The sequence below is a fragment of the Nomascus leucogenys genome, chromosome 21 (genome assembly GCF_006542625.1).
Source record: "Nomascus leucogenys isolate Asia chromosome 21, Asia_NLE_v1, whole genome shotgun sequence".
NCBI lineage: Eukaryota > Metazoa > Chordata > Mammalia > Primates > Hylobatidae > Nomascus > Nomascus leucogenys.
The window spans coordinates 23,378,453-23,394,329 of NC_044401.1; the positions used below are offsets into that span (position 1 = coordinate 23,378,453).

The window sequence follows — 15,877 nt, forward strand, 5'->3', positions numbered from 1 at the left end:
GCCTCAGCCTCTCCGAGTAGCTGGGACTACAGGCGCCCGACACCACGCCCGGCTAATTTTTTTTTTTTGTATTTTTAGTAGAGACGGGGTTTCACTGTGGTCTCGATCTCCTGACCTCGTGATCCGCCCGCCTCGGCCTCCCAAAGTGCTGGGATTACAAGCGTGAGCCACCGCGCCCGGCCCCCATCATTGTCTTTTTGACCAGACCACTTTAGCCTGTCAGGATACTAGCATTTTTCTATTCACTTTATATTTTGTTACTGAACAGGATTTTTCTCATCTGCTTTCTGACTACTTTTACTACCAACTAGGCTTGGGTTTTAAGATTTTATTACATGTTTTATTAAAGCAGGATGTGTGTAAAACACTTGCAATGCATCAAAACTATTGTGGATAGCTCAGAGAAGCAACTAAGAAAAATAGCATAGAATTCCATTTTAAAACAACATTGAAATTCCACTCTAGGAGTGCTTGATAGTCAATTTTCCAGTTATCTAATTATAAATGCATGGAATAAAATAGGTGACAAGTGAGGTTATATTCTTAGAAAAAAAATAGCTTCCTTTATTATCTACCATGTGCTATGCACTTTGCATATTTTTATTCATTTACTGCTTAAAATAGCTCAATATGGTAGATATTATTATCCCCATTTCTTAAATGAGACAGTTTAGACTCAGAGGAGTAAGGAAACTTGCCTAAATTCACATAACTAGTAAGTGGCAGGGTTGAAATTTGAACTAAATTCCTTTTAACTTACAACATTTTCCTCTACCACTCCCCAGAAACGCGTTTTAGTTCTCAAGATATAACATCTTCCTCTCCAATTTCTTATCACCCAATACAATTTTAGTAGTGATTACCATGCTATCTTTTGTCATGGCATCTGCTATTTGGACTTCAATGTTTTTACTTGGATCCTAAGTTTAATATTCTGGGTAAATAAAAATTATTTATTTCATAGTTTGCACAATATAATCTCAAACTGAATAGAGTCATTTCTTAATGCCTCTGACTCTTGTGCATGTATGTATGATTGCATCCATAACATTGTACTGTAATTTTTTCATCTGCCTTTCCTCTAAGGCTCTACATACCTGAAAGCAGGAATTATACTTCTAAATTTTCTATGCTTATCGTTTAGTACATTGCCTGACACGTTACTAAATATTATTGACCTAAACAAATGCTATTAGAAGAAATTTTTGGATTTGTCTTGACAGAGAAGCAGATTCTTGGAAAATTTAGTGTCTCAACTTATTCAAAATAGATTCAAAGTATAAGCATGACGGCATTTGAAGTCCTCTCTGAAGAAAGTGTTGATTTAAAAACGGCTGCATCAAGCAGCCTTGTCCAAAAGTGATCTCATAATCTCACTCTGGCTTTTCTGGACAACGAGCCAGATGAGACTGGAAGTTTGCTCTTCTCTAAGAGGTAGGTACTTGACCGAAACCCAGCTTCTTGTAAGACTTGTGGCTTCTGCCTCCTGTCCAGAGGGTTACTATTTTCCACTGGCCCCAGGTCCTTAGCTTCAGACGACTCCTGTAGACAGTTGGCATCCAAATCTAGAATGCTTAGCATTAAGCAGGTTGCTTACGCCTCTTGACAAAGTTGCTCTCATGCATGCCTTGTAAGAGTGATGAGCAGGAAGGTTCCCTTTCCTGGAAAATTTACCCACAATGCATCCAGTAGAGCATGTGGTCCCGTCCTCTCTGTGGGGACAGTGGGAGGAGCAGAAGACTCATGACTTTTCTTCTTGCTGACCTCTGGCTTATACATTTCCTCAATTCTCTAATTTACAGCCTTGCGAAATCTGTCTGGAGCCCTGGCTCATGACAGGTGCCAAACACAAAGGGACCCATCATATAGGAAAAGAGTAACAATATCAAGAGTAACAGTGATAAAAACAGATTGAGAGCTCTTGAGTACTTTCAAGGCCAGCTCTAAGTGATGTTCATGTATTAACTCTTTTAATCTTCACAGTAACTTTATGAGGTAGGTATAATTGTTATTTCCATTTTACAGACAAATAATCATAACAAGAGGTTTAACTTGCACAAGATCACACATCTGAAAATTGTCTTCAAAGGTAGTCAAAGAAGAAACTTATATTTTTTAAGCAATTCACAAAATTGCTTAAAAGATATATGTTTCTAACAGATTTTTAAATTTATTCATCCAAACGGATAGATACTAAACACTTAATATGTACTATTGACCATTCTGTGTTCAAGGGATAACATAACAAGTCAGGTATATCTCTGTCTTTAAGAAATGTATTAACTATTGAGGGTGACCAGGGACTATGATTATGAGAAGTGCCACATAGAACAGGCTGTTATGGGAGCATGTGGGAGAGGTACCTAACCCAGCCTCAGGAAGGCTTCTCCCAGGAGGTGACTGAACCTTAAGGAGTATGTGAAAGGGTGCAGGGCCAAGTGGGTGGGTTGAGGAAAGGAGATGTGATCTAGAATGCAAGTAGATTTAGGTGGCTAGAATAGTCTTCAAAGAGAGGAATGGTGAGTTTTGAGGTTGGAGGGTTACGTAAAATTACATTTCATGAGATCATGAATGATTTGGCATGATATAAACTTAAATTTTATACAAAGGGGAAAAGGATTTTAGAAAGTAAATTATATTAGATTTCCCATTTAGAAAAGCTCACTGTGGCTGCAGTGCGGAGAGTGCACTGGGGAGTCAAAGGATCCAGGAAGGAGCTTTGCAGTGGTCCAGGCCTTAGTGGAGGCAATGGCTGTGGTGTTCAAGAAGTGAACTGTTTTGACAGGACTGGGCTGAGATTAGATGTGCCAAGTAGAGGGAGGAGATAAACAACTTCTAGGATTTTGGCTTCGTCAGCTGGTAAAGAGAGAGGACAGAGGAGAAGAAGCAATTCTGGGGCTGGAGTGATGATGAGTTCAATTTTCTATGAACTTTCTGGTTTCAGATTCAACATATATATCTTTGAGAGTTTATTATGTGTCAAGTTCTGAGCTAGGTGTTTTAACACAGTTTACCTAATTTAGGTCTCAAAATACTTTATTATTTGAGTATGATTATACACATAGGTAAGAAAACCAAAGCTCAAACTGATTAAAAGATTGGGTCAATATCACATAGCAAGTAGTTTCGTGAAGAATAGATTAATATTATCATCATGGTAGCCTCTCAGTCACAGTAGTGGTAGAGAAATCTGTCCTGAGTCTTGCACCACATCTTGACTCATTCCCCCAGAATTAGATCTTGAGATCTCTTTGTGTGACTTACATACTCCGTGTTTTCACTATCACCTATCTGCTTATGGCCTCCATGTCAGCAGCTCTAGCTCAGCTTTCTCTCCAGATTTCTATATTTATCACCTATAGGATATATCACTTCATAAAGATTCTTGGATTTATTTTGTGCAAAACTAAACCCGCTCCTCCTTTGGGATTTTTGTCCTTTAGGAAGGGTACTGCCATTCTTCCAGTGATCCAAGTTAGCGGTCAGGGAGTCATCTGGGCCTCTGCCTTTCCTGTTGCTCAAAATTAACTCATCATGCTGATTCTACTGCCTTCATAAAACTTAAATCTTTTTTCTTTCTGTCTTCAAATGATTTATTTCCCATTTTGACCACTGCAAAGGCCCCCCTATTGGTCTCCTTTCTTCTCCTTTTCCTCCACCAATCATCCTCCACGATGCAATGAAAGCAATCCTACTGAAGTGGAACTGTGATCATGTTCCTCCCACATCTGAAATTCTGCAATGGCTCACCATGTGCCTGGCTCTCAGTCCTCACCTTTGCTGTGTTCCATTTTACCCTTGGCTCCAGTCAATACAAAACATCTGTAGTCTCTTAGCTTGCGTGAACTGAGCTCCTCCAGAGCAGTGACTGTTCCTTTGTTCCACGTGTTCCCAGCATCTAGCACAATGCCTTGTCAAGTCAAAGAATGGAGTGCCAATTGTCAGATATGTGATTTATGAAAGCTGAATTTTCAGAGAAGCTTGAGAAATCCTATATTAACCTTTATCTTCATAAACATTTTCTTTGTGGAAAGTTTTGATTTAGAGGTATATTCTGATTCCCTAATTAAGGACTGACAGGGAGCAGCATATGGGCTGCTTTGTCTAAAGGACTAATTGAGGTTTGTTGTCTTAGGATACGAAGGGGTGATAATTAACTAGAGAGAATTTTTTAACAGTTTGGTTTTGTGATATTTGTAGGCTGTCATCCTTTGGGAGAAGAGTTATACAAGGTTATAATGTAAGAAGAAAATTAAAATAATGTGAAAAATATGAAAATGACTGCAATGATAATTTTTATGAAAAGTTAGAAGGAATTAGATTCTGTCAGAAATTATTATGTTAAACCTGGCTGCTTATTCTAAATAGATCATACTGGTTTCTTGACATTGACATCACAATTTTTAACAAACTAGAATCAACAGAAGGCTCAGTTGGGGCACGTAGCAGGCTGTTCTGCTCTTGCTGAATCTGATGAGTTTTCCAATTTTCTTGATGGTTTCCGAATCAAAGAAGGCAATGCACATCTTATATTAAGGAACACAAGTATTAGACAGTCAATAAGAAGATATTGAGACATCTCTGAACAATACTATTGAGCAAGGACTGCTTAGACTCTGCAGGGTATCACATTTTTATGTTATAAGGCTGCTAGGTATCTCCAAAAGAGAGGCACATTGAATTTAGTTATTTATACAGTCTTTTAAAAAGAAACTGTCTCAAAATTTAACAAGGGCTGAAATGTACACTAGAAAATGGAATGTGAAATGATTTTATTTTTATCTTCCTTCTAAATATCCTTCACATCTTTGTGGAAAACCTATAATTTCAGGTAGAAGGGGGATTGCAAAGCAGAGAGCCACAGTCTATACTTACTTTTTGTGATAACGATTACTTATACAGATTAGGATGTTTATATTCATAATACAATAACACTGGTAATGTATTTTCCTGGTGTGCAATATAAAGATTGTGTCTATATGAGAAAAAAAAAAAACAAGGCAGAAGGAAAGTGGTTGTAAGTAAATAACACTTGTAATTTTATACTTTCTGATATGGCTTGGCCATGTCCCCACCCAAATCTCATCTTGTATTGTAGCTCTGACAATCCCCACATGTCGTGGGAGGAACCCAGTGGCAGGTAATTGAATCGTGGGGGTGTGTTTTTCCCGTGCTGTTCTCATGATAGTGAATAAGTCCCCTGAGATCTGATGGTTTTATAAAGGGCAGTTCCTCTGCACATATTCTCTTGCCTGCCACCACGTAAGACATGCCTTCACTCCTTTTTTGTCTTCTACCATGATTGTGAGGCCTCCCCAGCCATGAGAAACTGTGAGTCCATTAAGCCTCTTTCCTTTATAAATTACCCAGTCTCTGGTTATTTCTTCATAGCAGTGTGAAAATGGACTAATATACTTTCTCATTCAATATTTTTCAACATTCAGAATGTATAACTCAGTTAAAAGCAATCAAATGCCAAATGAAATTAGGTATACTAATAAAAGAATTGTAGAAAAAAATGGCTACAGTGATGAAATATTTAGACACAGAAAACACTTTTTTCAGAGACTAATTTGTTATTTAGCCTAAGATTTTCTTTTTAAGATTTTCTTCTTAGCTTTAAGATTAAAAAAAAAAAAAAGCTTTCTTAAAATCCTACACCTAAGACAATTCTCCATCCTTTCTTTTTGGAAGTCACAATAGCATGTCAAGGACCTATATAAAATGGAAAGTGTTGGTCCTTCAGGAGGTCTCCTTTTTTTCGGATTGTTAAATGAGTGGACAAAATGAGGAACAACATGTAGGACTCTCATATGTTAAAAAGTTGTTGATGACATCATTCATCATTTAAAAAATCTTTGTTCCTAAGAGTTTAAAGTCTCATTCAGTTTGTAAGTCATGGAAACAACATTGGAGAAGGAGTTGCCTGAAACCGCGCTGAAGTCCTAAGCTGTCACTAACCAAGCTCTGCCTTTGGGCAAGTCTCTGACTCTTCATTGATAAAGGAAAGAGGACTGGACTCTGTCTGCAATAGTACATTTCACCTCAAAAAATCTATGTTTCTGGTCATTGAAACCGAAGACTTAGTCTGTAGGAACTTTGGTAACATCTCTAGATCTGGAGTTTCTGTAAATTTAATTCTGGATTTGGCCTCCATTCTAAGGAATATTTCTCACAGAGTTCCAAGTGCTTAGATGGACCTCTATATTGAGACAAAAATACAGACAGAACCAGAGTATATCCTTGTAAAGTAAAGCTAGGAAGATTTGGGGCACCACGGTATTTCTTACTATGCCAGTTCCTGGACAACAAATTACGTTTTTGAAAATACAAGGACACATTCCAAATCTACTTTTCTGAGACTATTTTTTTTCTTTAAGAAGCTGACGTTCTTAAGACTTAGTGCTATTTCCCAAGCACTCTCTGGGAAAAAAATGAGATTTCTTCACTGGTGGATCATTTTGATTTTAGAAAGATAGTAGACAGCTCTAAATAATACATTTCCTGGCTCCACTAAAAATATCTAAAAGCTATGGAAAAATAGATTATGACTACAAAGAAAAAGAGAATTTGAAAATGCTCTCTTTGTAAAGGCTCCAAAGAGCATGAAAATGAATAAAAATCATAAGTTCTAAAGCTAGTAAATATATTTCTTCCAGATAGAAATTAAAGGTATAATTAATTTTTTATGAAAATATTGCTGGCATGTACACATTTTCCAGTTTTGTGGTCATTCAGTTAAAAAAATTTTCCCTTGAAAGTTATACTGTGGTAGTACCGTATTGGTTACTGGTTTCTTCTCCTTGAAACTTATTGGAATTATGATTGATTACATCTCATAATATTCTCTATTATTCTTGCCTCTGTAGCAGATGTACATCATACTCATGTAATTAGTATGTATTTAATTAAATACTGCAATAGCCTATTTACCAACAGTAGGAATTACTGAAAAGTTAAGAAAACGAAGGCCTTTTTGAAAATTCCTTTGGTAGAATACATATTCAAATAAATGTAAAAATTCCTCTGTAATATGGAAGGTTGAAATAATAGAAATGGGCTTTTAGCAATTTACTGTAGTGTCTTACACAGATCATTACACAAGGACCATTACATAATAAAGTAGAGTTTGGAAAATCTAATCAGAGACAAAAATCGGAAATGACTGGGATCTCTGAGTCATAAAATCATGCTGCATTTCAGGTAAGTGGATTCTACATATCCACTATTCTTGGCTGAAGGACTGACCCATAATTGAGAAAGGTTATAGAATTATGAGTACAAACAGGAAGTACAGTAAAAGGTTATTTTCTTCCTTCTTAAATTTGGAAAAAACGAATCAATTCAGCTAAGATCAAAAGTTTGTTTCCGACCACATCACCTATAAAAATAAAATTCTAATGATAAACTCCATATTTTCCCCCTCAGGTGAGTTTCAGAAAGCAATCTAAAGCAAAACCCATTATTATTTAAAAGCATTTGAGAAGCAAGGAGGGAAAAATAAATGAAAACAAAAACACCAAGGAAGCATACTGTTTTCTAGTAAACCTCAAATGAAATGCTCCCTGATAGCAGTTCTCTTTTTGGGAAACTGAACTAGTTTGGTAGCTAGCATATGCCTAAATGATACCATACCCAGGAGGCATTTGGGCTTCAAACTGCTTCAAGGTGATTTTTATTTTTTAACAGCATCATGTCAGGGGAAAGAAACAAAACAAAACAAAACCCAAGACTGCAATCTTACATTTAAGATCATTAGCTTCAGCTAAGTCACCTCTCATTTAAGTGTCACTACTTTTTTCCCTACATATGAGCTCTGTGGGGATTTGGTTATTTAATGTTGCCTGCTGTTCATGTTTTGCTTCCATTTTCTTCTGTTAAGTACACTACATGGTATAAGTGTTGGAGGCAAGAACCACAGTGCCCTTGGTATCATCTTTGGAGCATGTGTAGCTCCAGCACTACAATGCACTTCCATTATGTAGTAAATAATAACTATTTTGAACGTGGATGAAAATAACATAAAACATTACCCTGAAATACCTTATAAAAAAGAAGAAAAATCTTCATATGCTAGAAAACAGCAAGGGGCTATATACACTTTCAAGGTACTTGTGAAATGTTTCTGGTAATAGGCTAAATATGTCAATCTTTAAAATTTGATTTTAAGCTACTGCCTTTATATTTTAAGAAATATAGTAACAGTATGGTACATTTTATAAATTTTTAACATCAAGACAAAAATCCTGTAGAAAATATTTATATTTCTAAACAACTGGGAGTCAATCTACATTATTTTGCTAATAGGAAACAATGAAAATACTACTCTTGTGATAGAGTAGCATGCATAATTAAATGTGCTTTGATCTCATTTTGTAGAACTGTGGTATGGAGACTCCTTTGAAAATTAGACTTCCACAGTAGAGCTTAATGGGTAAAAGCGTGCATTTAGGAGTCAGCAGGGGGCCTGAACTTTGGTGTTATCACTAACCAGCTATGTAACCATGGGTAAGCTACTTGTACTTTATAAGCCTCAGTTATCTTATCTAGAAATGGGAGTAATAATGGTTACCTACATCAGAGAATAATCTTGAAAATGAAATGAGCTAATAATATAAAATACTTGGCTAATAGTAAGACCAGAAAATGTAAGCTATTAATTCCCATTGATTAAACACCTATGTACCAGATACTTTACATATATTATCTCTAATTCTTTCAAATTCCAGAGCTGGGTATTTTGAACCTCAGTATACCCAGTCTCTCAGAAAGCTTAAACAACTTGCCTAAGATTATATGGCTAGTGAATTGTGGATCTGGGATTCGCTCCCAGATCTTTCTAGCTAGAAAGCGGTGGCTCTTAACTGGGGGTGATTTTCCCCTCCATCTTATGTTGATGACAGGACAACATCTGGGACATTTTTGGTTACCACACTGTGGGAGGGTTTTACTGGCATCTGCTTCTTAGTGGCTGAGTATGCTGCTAAATGTGCTGCAAAGCATGTAACATATTTATCTGCAAAGAATTTTTTGGCCCCAAATGTCAATAGTGCTAAGGTTGAGAGATCTTGTTCTAAAGCCCGACTGGTCTTTTCAATATAATCTGCTGCCTCATTAGAATACAGTGATGCACAATGTTAATATTTTGCTGTCATTTGATACTGCAGTAAATAAAGTTGCTCTTGAAAATGATGTATACCAAAAAAGTAATATACACCTTCTGATAGCACAACTGCATTGCTTTGGGGAATTCCTCCCTCGCTCGAGGTAATTATGGGGAAACTGCCAGTTACAATGCTCTGACCACCTCTAAGTGCACAGACTGGCACATAAACCTAGCTGGGTCAATCATAGTGTCCATTTCCCTGGCATGGTTTTGGTTTAGTGTTGGGCAGGGTCCTAACAAAGCCAGCCAGAATCTCCTCTGGGATTGGTGTACGAATTTGCACAGAAAGAAGGTCTCGTTTTGCTGGGGTTGCAAAGCTGGAATACTGAGCCCTGGAATGTAAAGAAGCAGACAGCGAAGAACTTAGTAGCAGGAGAGAATGAGGTCAATGCACCTAGTGAAGCACTAAAAATCCTGCATGAGCCTCTGGATTGAGCAATGTTGGACCACCTTCTTAGTTTCATGATGAAAAAATTTCCTAATTTTTGCTTATGTTACTTTGGGTTACGTTTCTTTTATTTGTAATCAAAGGAACCCTGAAAAATAGAATCTGCAAGCTTTCTTGGCATATATATTTATTAAACAATAACTGTGTTTTCACACAGTATTGTTTCCATTTAAAAAACAAGTAGAGAGCACAGCATCTACCCTTGATGAGTCTACATTCTATTTGGGGGTGGGGATAAGACTTAAAAATACCAGAATTTTATCTCATTACCTACATAGTGGGTTCTTTGAGAGTGAAAACTGCATTTTCTTTTACTTTATTCCCCTTAAAAAAAAAAGATACAGGACTTCACTCTGTCACCAGGCTGGAGTACAGTGGCACATCATGGCTCACTGTCACCTGGAACTCTTGGGCTCAAGCCTTCTGAGTAACTATGACTGTAGGTGTGCGCCACCACACCCAGCTAATTTTTTCTATATTTTGTAGAGACAAGGTCTCGCTATATTCCCCACATTGGTCTGGAACTCCTGGGAAGTGATCTTCCTGCCTCAGCCTACCAAAGCATTGATTATATGTGTGAGCTACTATGCTTGGCCTACTGAGAACTGGATTTTCTAATTCCCCATCCCCACCCCACATACATATTTTGTCTAATGACTGGTGCATGCTTAACTGCTGAATGGCTAAGCAGATGGCACCTGCTGTTATATTTTGTTAGGTCTTTTATGGAATAGTTCTGTGTACTCTTTTTTTCTTATTTCCTTTCCCTAAAGTATAATACCACTGACCTTTGGGAAACTTGTTATATTATTCACTAAAACAGATTCTGCAGACTCAGAATTGTTCATTGTAATAAAATATACAACAGTCTGCAGAATGGAGAAACTCATAAAAACAATCTGAAATTTCTTAAACTAATTTAAAATCATAAAGCATGGTAACATTCCATTTGATCTGTATGAATAGCTTTGTTAAACTCACCAAATTGTAGTAAAAATATAAAATATTCTCACAGAACATTGTCAAATTTGTATTGTCTATCACATTTTCATTTAAAAGAGGCCTTGCTTGGAAAAAGTCAGACGTAATACTGTATTTTGATCAAATAAATGAGAAATGCAGGACAGATAGGGAATAGCCAGTATTTGGAGAGAGCAGCTGGGAAGTTTTTGATTAAGCTATTTCTGCTTCCAAACAAAATCCTGGTTATAGGATCTGTCACAGTTATGCTGACTTCCAATATGTGAAGCTAAACAGAATTTCAACTCTCTTTACTGCAGCGCAAAAAATATGCACAAGATACATAAAAGATTTTAGCTCTTACTATTTTCCTGTAGTCTTGGATTGATGTGAGGACCTCAAGGTTTGGGTTTTTTTCACCCCCCAGGCTTCCATCCTCTTTTTTCCCCTTTTCCCAGATTCTTGCTTGAATATGCTTTGGTAATGCACGTCAAGACCATGACAATACAACAGCTTAAACCCTATCTGGTGGAAAAACAACCAAGCTCTGGGTGGAGGAAGAGTTCAGCCTTGTGCTGTGAGCATTGGCAATCCTGAACAAATGAGAATGAGCTTAATGTTGGAACTCTACTCCTGGCTGCAGCATTTTCTCCAGGTTCCAGATAGAGCCTCTGTGGCCAAATGAGGTTTGATAGACAAAAATCCCTCTCTAAATGGTCATCTTGGACACAGATCACCAATATACATGGCCAGAATGGCTGGGCAAACTTTTGGGCAAGATCCAGGAAAGGAGGGGTGGGCAACAGGGTTTGGACTGCTTTAGGCTACAATTATTAAGAACAATTTACATAGTGGTCTATATTGAAAACTATACATTTGGGCAAAAGCTGCTCTCCTAAAAAATCTGTCTTGTGGTCTGGCATCTTCATTTGTCCTTCTGCTCTGTGGACATCCTATCTAATTCTTGGCACCTCTGCAGAGATTCGGGAAAGTCCTAAACATCAGAAAAGAATATTATGAATCATTCCTTATTCCATTTGCTGAGAAAAATATAATAACTATTTCTTCAGAGATTATAAAATCATAGCATGTTACTGTTAAAGTAGATATTAAAAATCATCTAACCCGTTTCTTGTACTTATTGAAAGTGAGGCACTTTTAAAGTTAAGTGTCTTTCATGATTGAGTTATAGTCCACATAACCGTGGCCATGGTTACTAAATGGGTGGTGCCATAATCTGGGGGGCAGGAAAAATCATGGAACTGCTTTTTATATTTATTTGTATCGTCCTATTATAAGAATGATTATTTAAGAATGTCTAACTAGAATGATTATTACTTTTATGACCATATAACAATAACTTTCATGAATATATTTTGCAATATATATATTTAAATCAACACCCCAATATCTCTTATCCTCTTCTCTTGCTTTTTCCCCCATAGCAGTGATTATCATGTTATATACTTAGATTTTGTTTATAGTCTGTCTCCCTCCCATTAGAAAGTAAGCTCCATGAGGGCAAGAAACCACTGGCCTTACGTGAGGAGCTACGTGGACTGTAAACAAAACCACCAAGAAATATACAATTATTCCTCTTCTCCTTGCCCATGACCTATTCTAGAAGTTTATTGGAATTATTTTCTAAGAGAATTAATAAGTCACCACTACGAGAGTTTAAGGAAATATGTCACTTCTCTCTGCCTCAGTTTCATGACCAATAAAGGGATTGGCCTAGATAATCTTTACAGTCCCTTCCAAATGTAATATTTGTTCTCTGGTGAAAGCCTAGTTCCTAGAATGGAGAAGGCATTCACTAAATAGTTTTTAATGAATATATTAGTACAGTAGTACTTGTATATAATCTGCAAATAAATATACATATGCCATCTATGGATGCTCAAGAACTTCTTACTGATACCAGTATATTGGTAAAGTTTTGGGCCCTCTGATTTAAGTCTGCTGGGAACTGGTTAAGACAGGAACTAAATAGAATACCAATTAGGGAGGGTACTTGAGGTGCAGCCACTTCTGTGCAGTGAAGACTGTAACTCATCTAGAGGAGAAGGACTTTTTATTCTGGGCATTTGCTTGAATGGCCTATTTTAGTGGTGTTAAAATAGGACAAGCAGGCAAGCATTATCTTGAGTTTAGGGCAGAAGAGGAATTATGGTAACTGAAACCAGGGCTTTTACCACCTAAGGTAACTGGTTAAAACAAACAAAATCCCCAAATATGGGTTCCTTTTGAAAGTGAAGGAACAAATTTATGCCTCTGGAATTCAGTTTTAGGAAAAACTGGAAAAGCAGTCAGGAACTGCCCCAAACAAAGCCCAGTGGCAGGGAAGAGCAAAGGGGTCCTTCAAATAAGATTCCCTGATGAATAGCAGACTGTAGGCAAATGACCCAGATCCAAAAAGTCTAAGTGTTGCGGGGGTGGAGCAAAGGTTGCTGGTTACGATGCACTTTGTCCTTAAGGCCAAATGCTCTGCAGGGCCCAGTCACACTGGCTTTGCAGTTTGATGTTGTGCTTTGGAGAACAATGACTGAGCAGTGTGTTTGGCCTCAAACCTGCTGCTACGTTAGCTTCGGGACCTAGCATTTTCCACAGAGTCAGTAGACACCCACAGTACTAAGGAGTCAGTTTCAAAAGCAGTACTGTATGGCAGGGAGAAACACTAGCCATGGCCAGCCAACCAAAATCCAATCTTATCTATGCCTGACATTAGAAAAGGATAAATTTTCTCTGTGATTAAGTCCTTAATATACTTGGACAATTTGAGATTGGGATAGTATGAGGTGTGGAGGTGTGTGTGGGTTGCTTCAGTTGTGTTAAAACTGGCAAAAATAAATGAGATGTGGCAATAGTGTTTAGGGATTATCTACAGTTACATAGCCTTTGTTTCCATCTATGAACATTCAGAATCACAGTATAGGTGATTTCTCATTACTATTGTATCAGAAACCATCATATAGTTTGAGAAGAAGAGGTGAGTAGACAAAGCCTGAATTTTGAGATGAGAAAGTGGGAACTTAAAATATAATGTCAGCTCTGACAGCACACTTATTTGCATTGTCAGAGTACCTGCATCTTCTGAATACTGTCTCTATCACTGTGGATAGGTCACAGGGGTTAAATGTGTGAATTCTCCTGTTCTATAATATTATAGTATCAACCACCAAAGTAGTTTTACAGATAAAATAGACACAAAACAGTTTGCATTAAGGGTCATGCATGTCAAAAGAACCGTACTAGATGGCATATATTGATAATGCATTGCCTGAAAGCATTCACTTTTTTCCCTCTAAGTGATATCGTCTAATCTAAATTAATTTGCTCTTTACAGTGGTGCATTGAATTGCCCTAAGGAAGAAACGAATAGTAAACATTACTCTTTCTTTTGTCTTACTTGTAGGTCAAGGCTATTGCATAAACACAGTCAAACTTCATTAGAACAAGCATGGAAATCTCAGATGTAACACGTGGATCAGGCACTCACATGGCACAGCCTGGCAGCTGTCCCTGAGGACACCAAATACAGCTCAGAGTGAAAGGTTACTCAGCTTCTCAAACTCAGCCATAGACCATGAGCAGCTCTCAGGAAGATAAAGGCCAATCTGAGTGAGAACAAAAGGCATATTTCCCCCTCAAGCTAATGTGTTAACATTCACAAAATGGCAGTTTAACTATCAGTAGCACTTACATCTTGGTTAGACATTTCCCAATAAGGTCTCTCTCCATAGGACATGACCTCCCACATGACAATGCCATAGCTCCATGCATCACTTGCTGAGGAGAATTTTCTGTAGGCGATGGCTTCTGGGGCTGTCCACCTTATGGGGATTTTTCCACCCTGGAAAACAAATTGGAGATTTCTTAGATGGCTTATCATTGTATTAAAAACAAAATGGTATTCCAATTAAATATTTTTTATTAGAAAGATCTAAATACTTCATAATAGCACTGGCATTTTAAATTAAAATATAAAGAAAGCCAGAATAATGTTAAAATGTCAGAAATATTTCCTATAATTATTTAATAAAAATAGCTTTAATGGGAAATAAGTCACACTTCAGAAATATTTTATTTCATTCATTAGAGAAATTTATTTTTAGTTTAGATTCACACAACCCCTCTATAACGCCATTTGAAGAAAGTTCCAGATTATAGGACATTAAAACTAAATATCATTCAACACTCATTAAACATTGTATTGCATTTATAAATAATAATGAGAATAATCTCTAACTTAATTGAAGACAAATGCTTAAATACAGAACGGAAACATTCTCTACCAAGTCAATACTTACCAGAATTTTATTTTGTTCCCTTTCTTTGCTTTACATCTGCTATGATTACATTTATTTTATATGAAAACATTCTTAACCGGTATATAAGCGCACCTTGAAAAGATAATCTTTCTTTCAAAAACTTTAATATAGTTTATATTTTTATTCTTCAATTTCAACTTAACATTTTAACATATTAAAGGAATTAAATTGTATAAATTTAAAGGTTCAAGAATTAAAGTCTGCCATTGTGTTACACTTAAATTTTATTAACATTTATTACCTTTTATCTCTTGAAACACTCTATAAATCCCTTTTTACTGTAATGACAAGAATAAAACAATTCATCCATTTGATTTACAATTTTAAAATCCCTGCAGCTCCAAAGTGCGAGTTGAAGGGACGAAAGCAGCCCTAGCACCACTAGATGGCGGAAGAGAACAAAGAGCAGCTCCCAGATTGCTGTCTTAAACCGTGGAGATGGCTTAGGTTTATAACAAAAATTATTTTTGACAGTCAGAGCCCACCACAAAGGGATTGTTTCAACATTGTCCATGATCATGATCACATAATCTGATCACCCACTGGATGCAAAGCCTGGTGCAAGTAGGGGTGGAAAGAAATAAAAGTGTGTCCTTTGGCCCTTAAGGAATTTAAGTTAAATATCTTTAAAGGTGAAACTATTAATTGAGTAATCTAAACATTACTTATTTAGTAATGCTTAGTAAACACTACTTATTTAGTAATGCTTAGTATACACTACTTATTTAGTAATGCTTAGTAAACACTACTTATTTAGTAATGCTTAGTAAACACTACTTATTTAGTAATGCTTAGTAAACACTACTTATTTGGTAATGTTTAGTAAACACTACTTATTTGGTAATGCTTAGTAAACACTACTTATTTAGTAATGTTTAGTAAACACTACTTATTTAGTAATGTTTAGTAAACACTACTTATTTGGTAATGCTTAGTAAACACTACTTATTTGGTAATGTTTAGTAAACACTA

At 36.6% G+C, this 15,877-nt stretch overlaps 1 protein-coding gene across 5 annotated transcripts in view; it reads right to left on the bottom strand.

Annotated features, from left to right (window-relative positions):
• The window catches only part of EPHA6 (EPH receptor A6), a 963,391-nt gene that overhangs the window by 16,461 nt on the left and 931,053 nt on the right, over positions 1 to 15,877 (bottom strand). For all 5 annotated transcript variants that reach the window (XM_030801993.1, XM_030801992.1, XM_030801995.1 and 2 more), the window contains one exon: positions 14,278 to 14,427. In XM_030801993.1, coding sequence (XP_030657853.1) covers positions 14,278 to 14,427 — 150 coding nt within the window. The remainder of the gene's footprint in view (positions 1 to 14,277; positions 14,428 to 15,877) is intronic.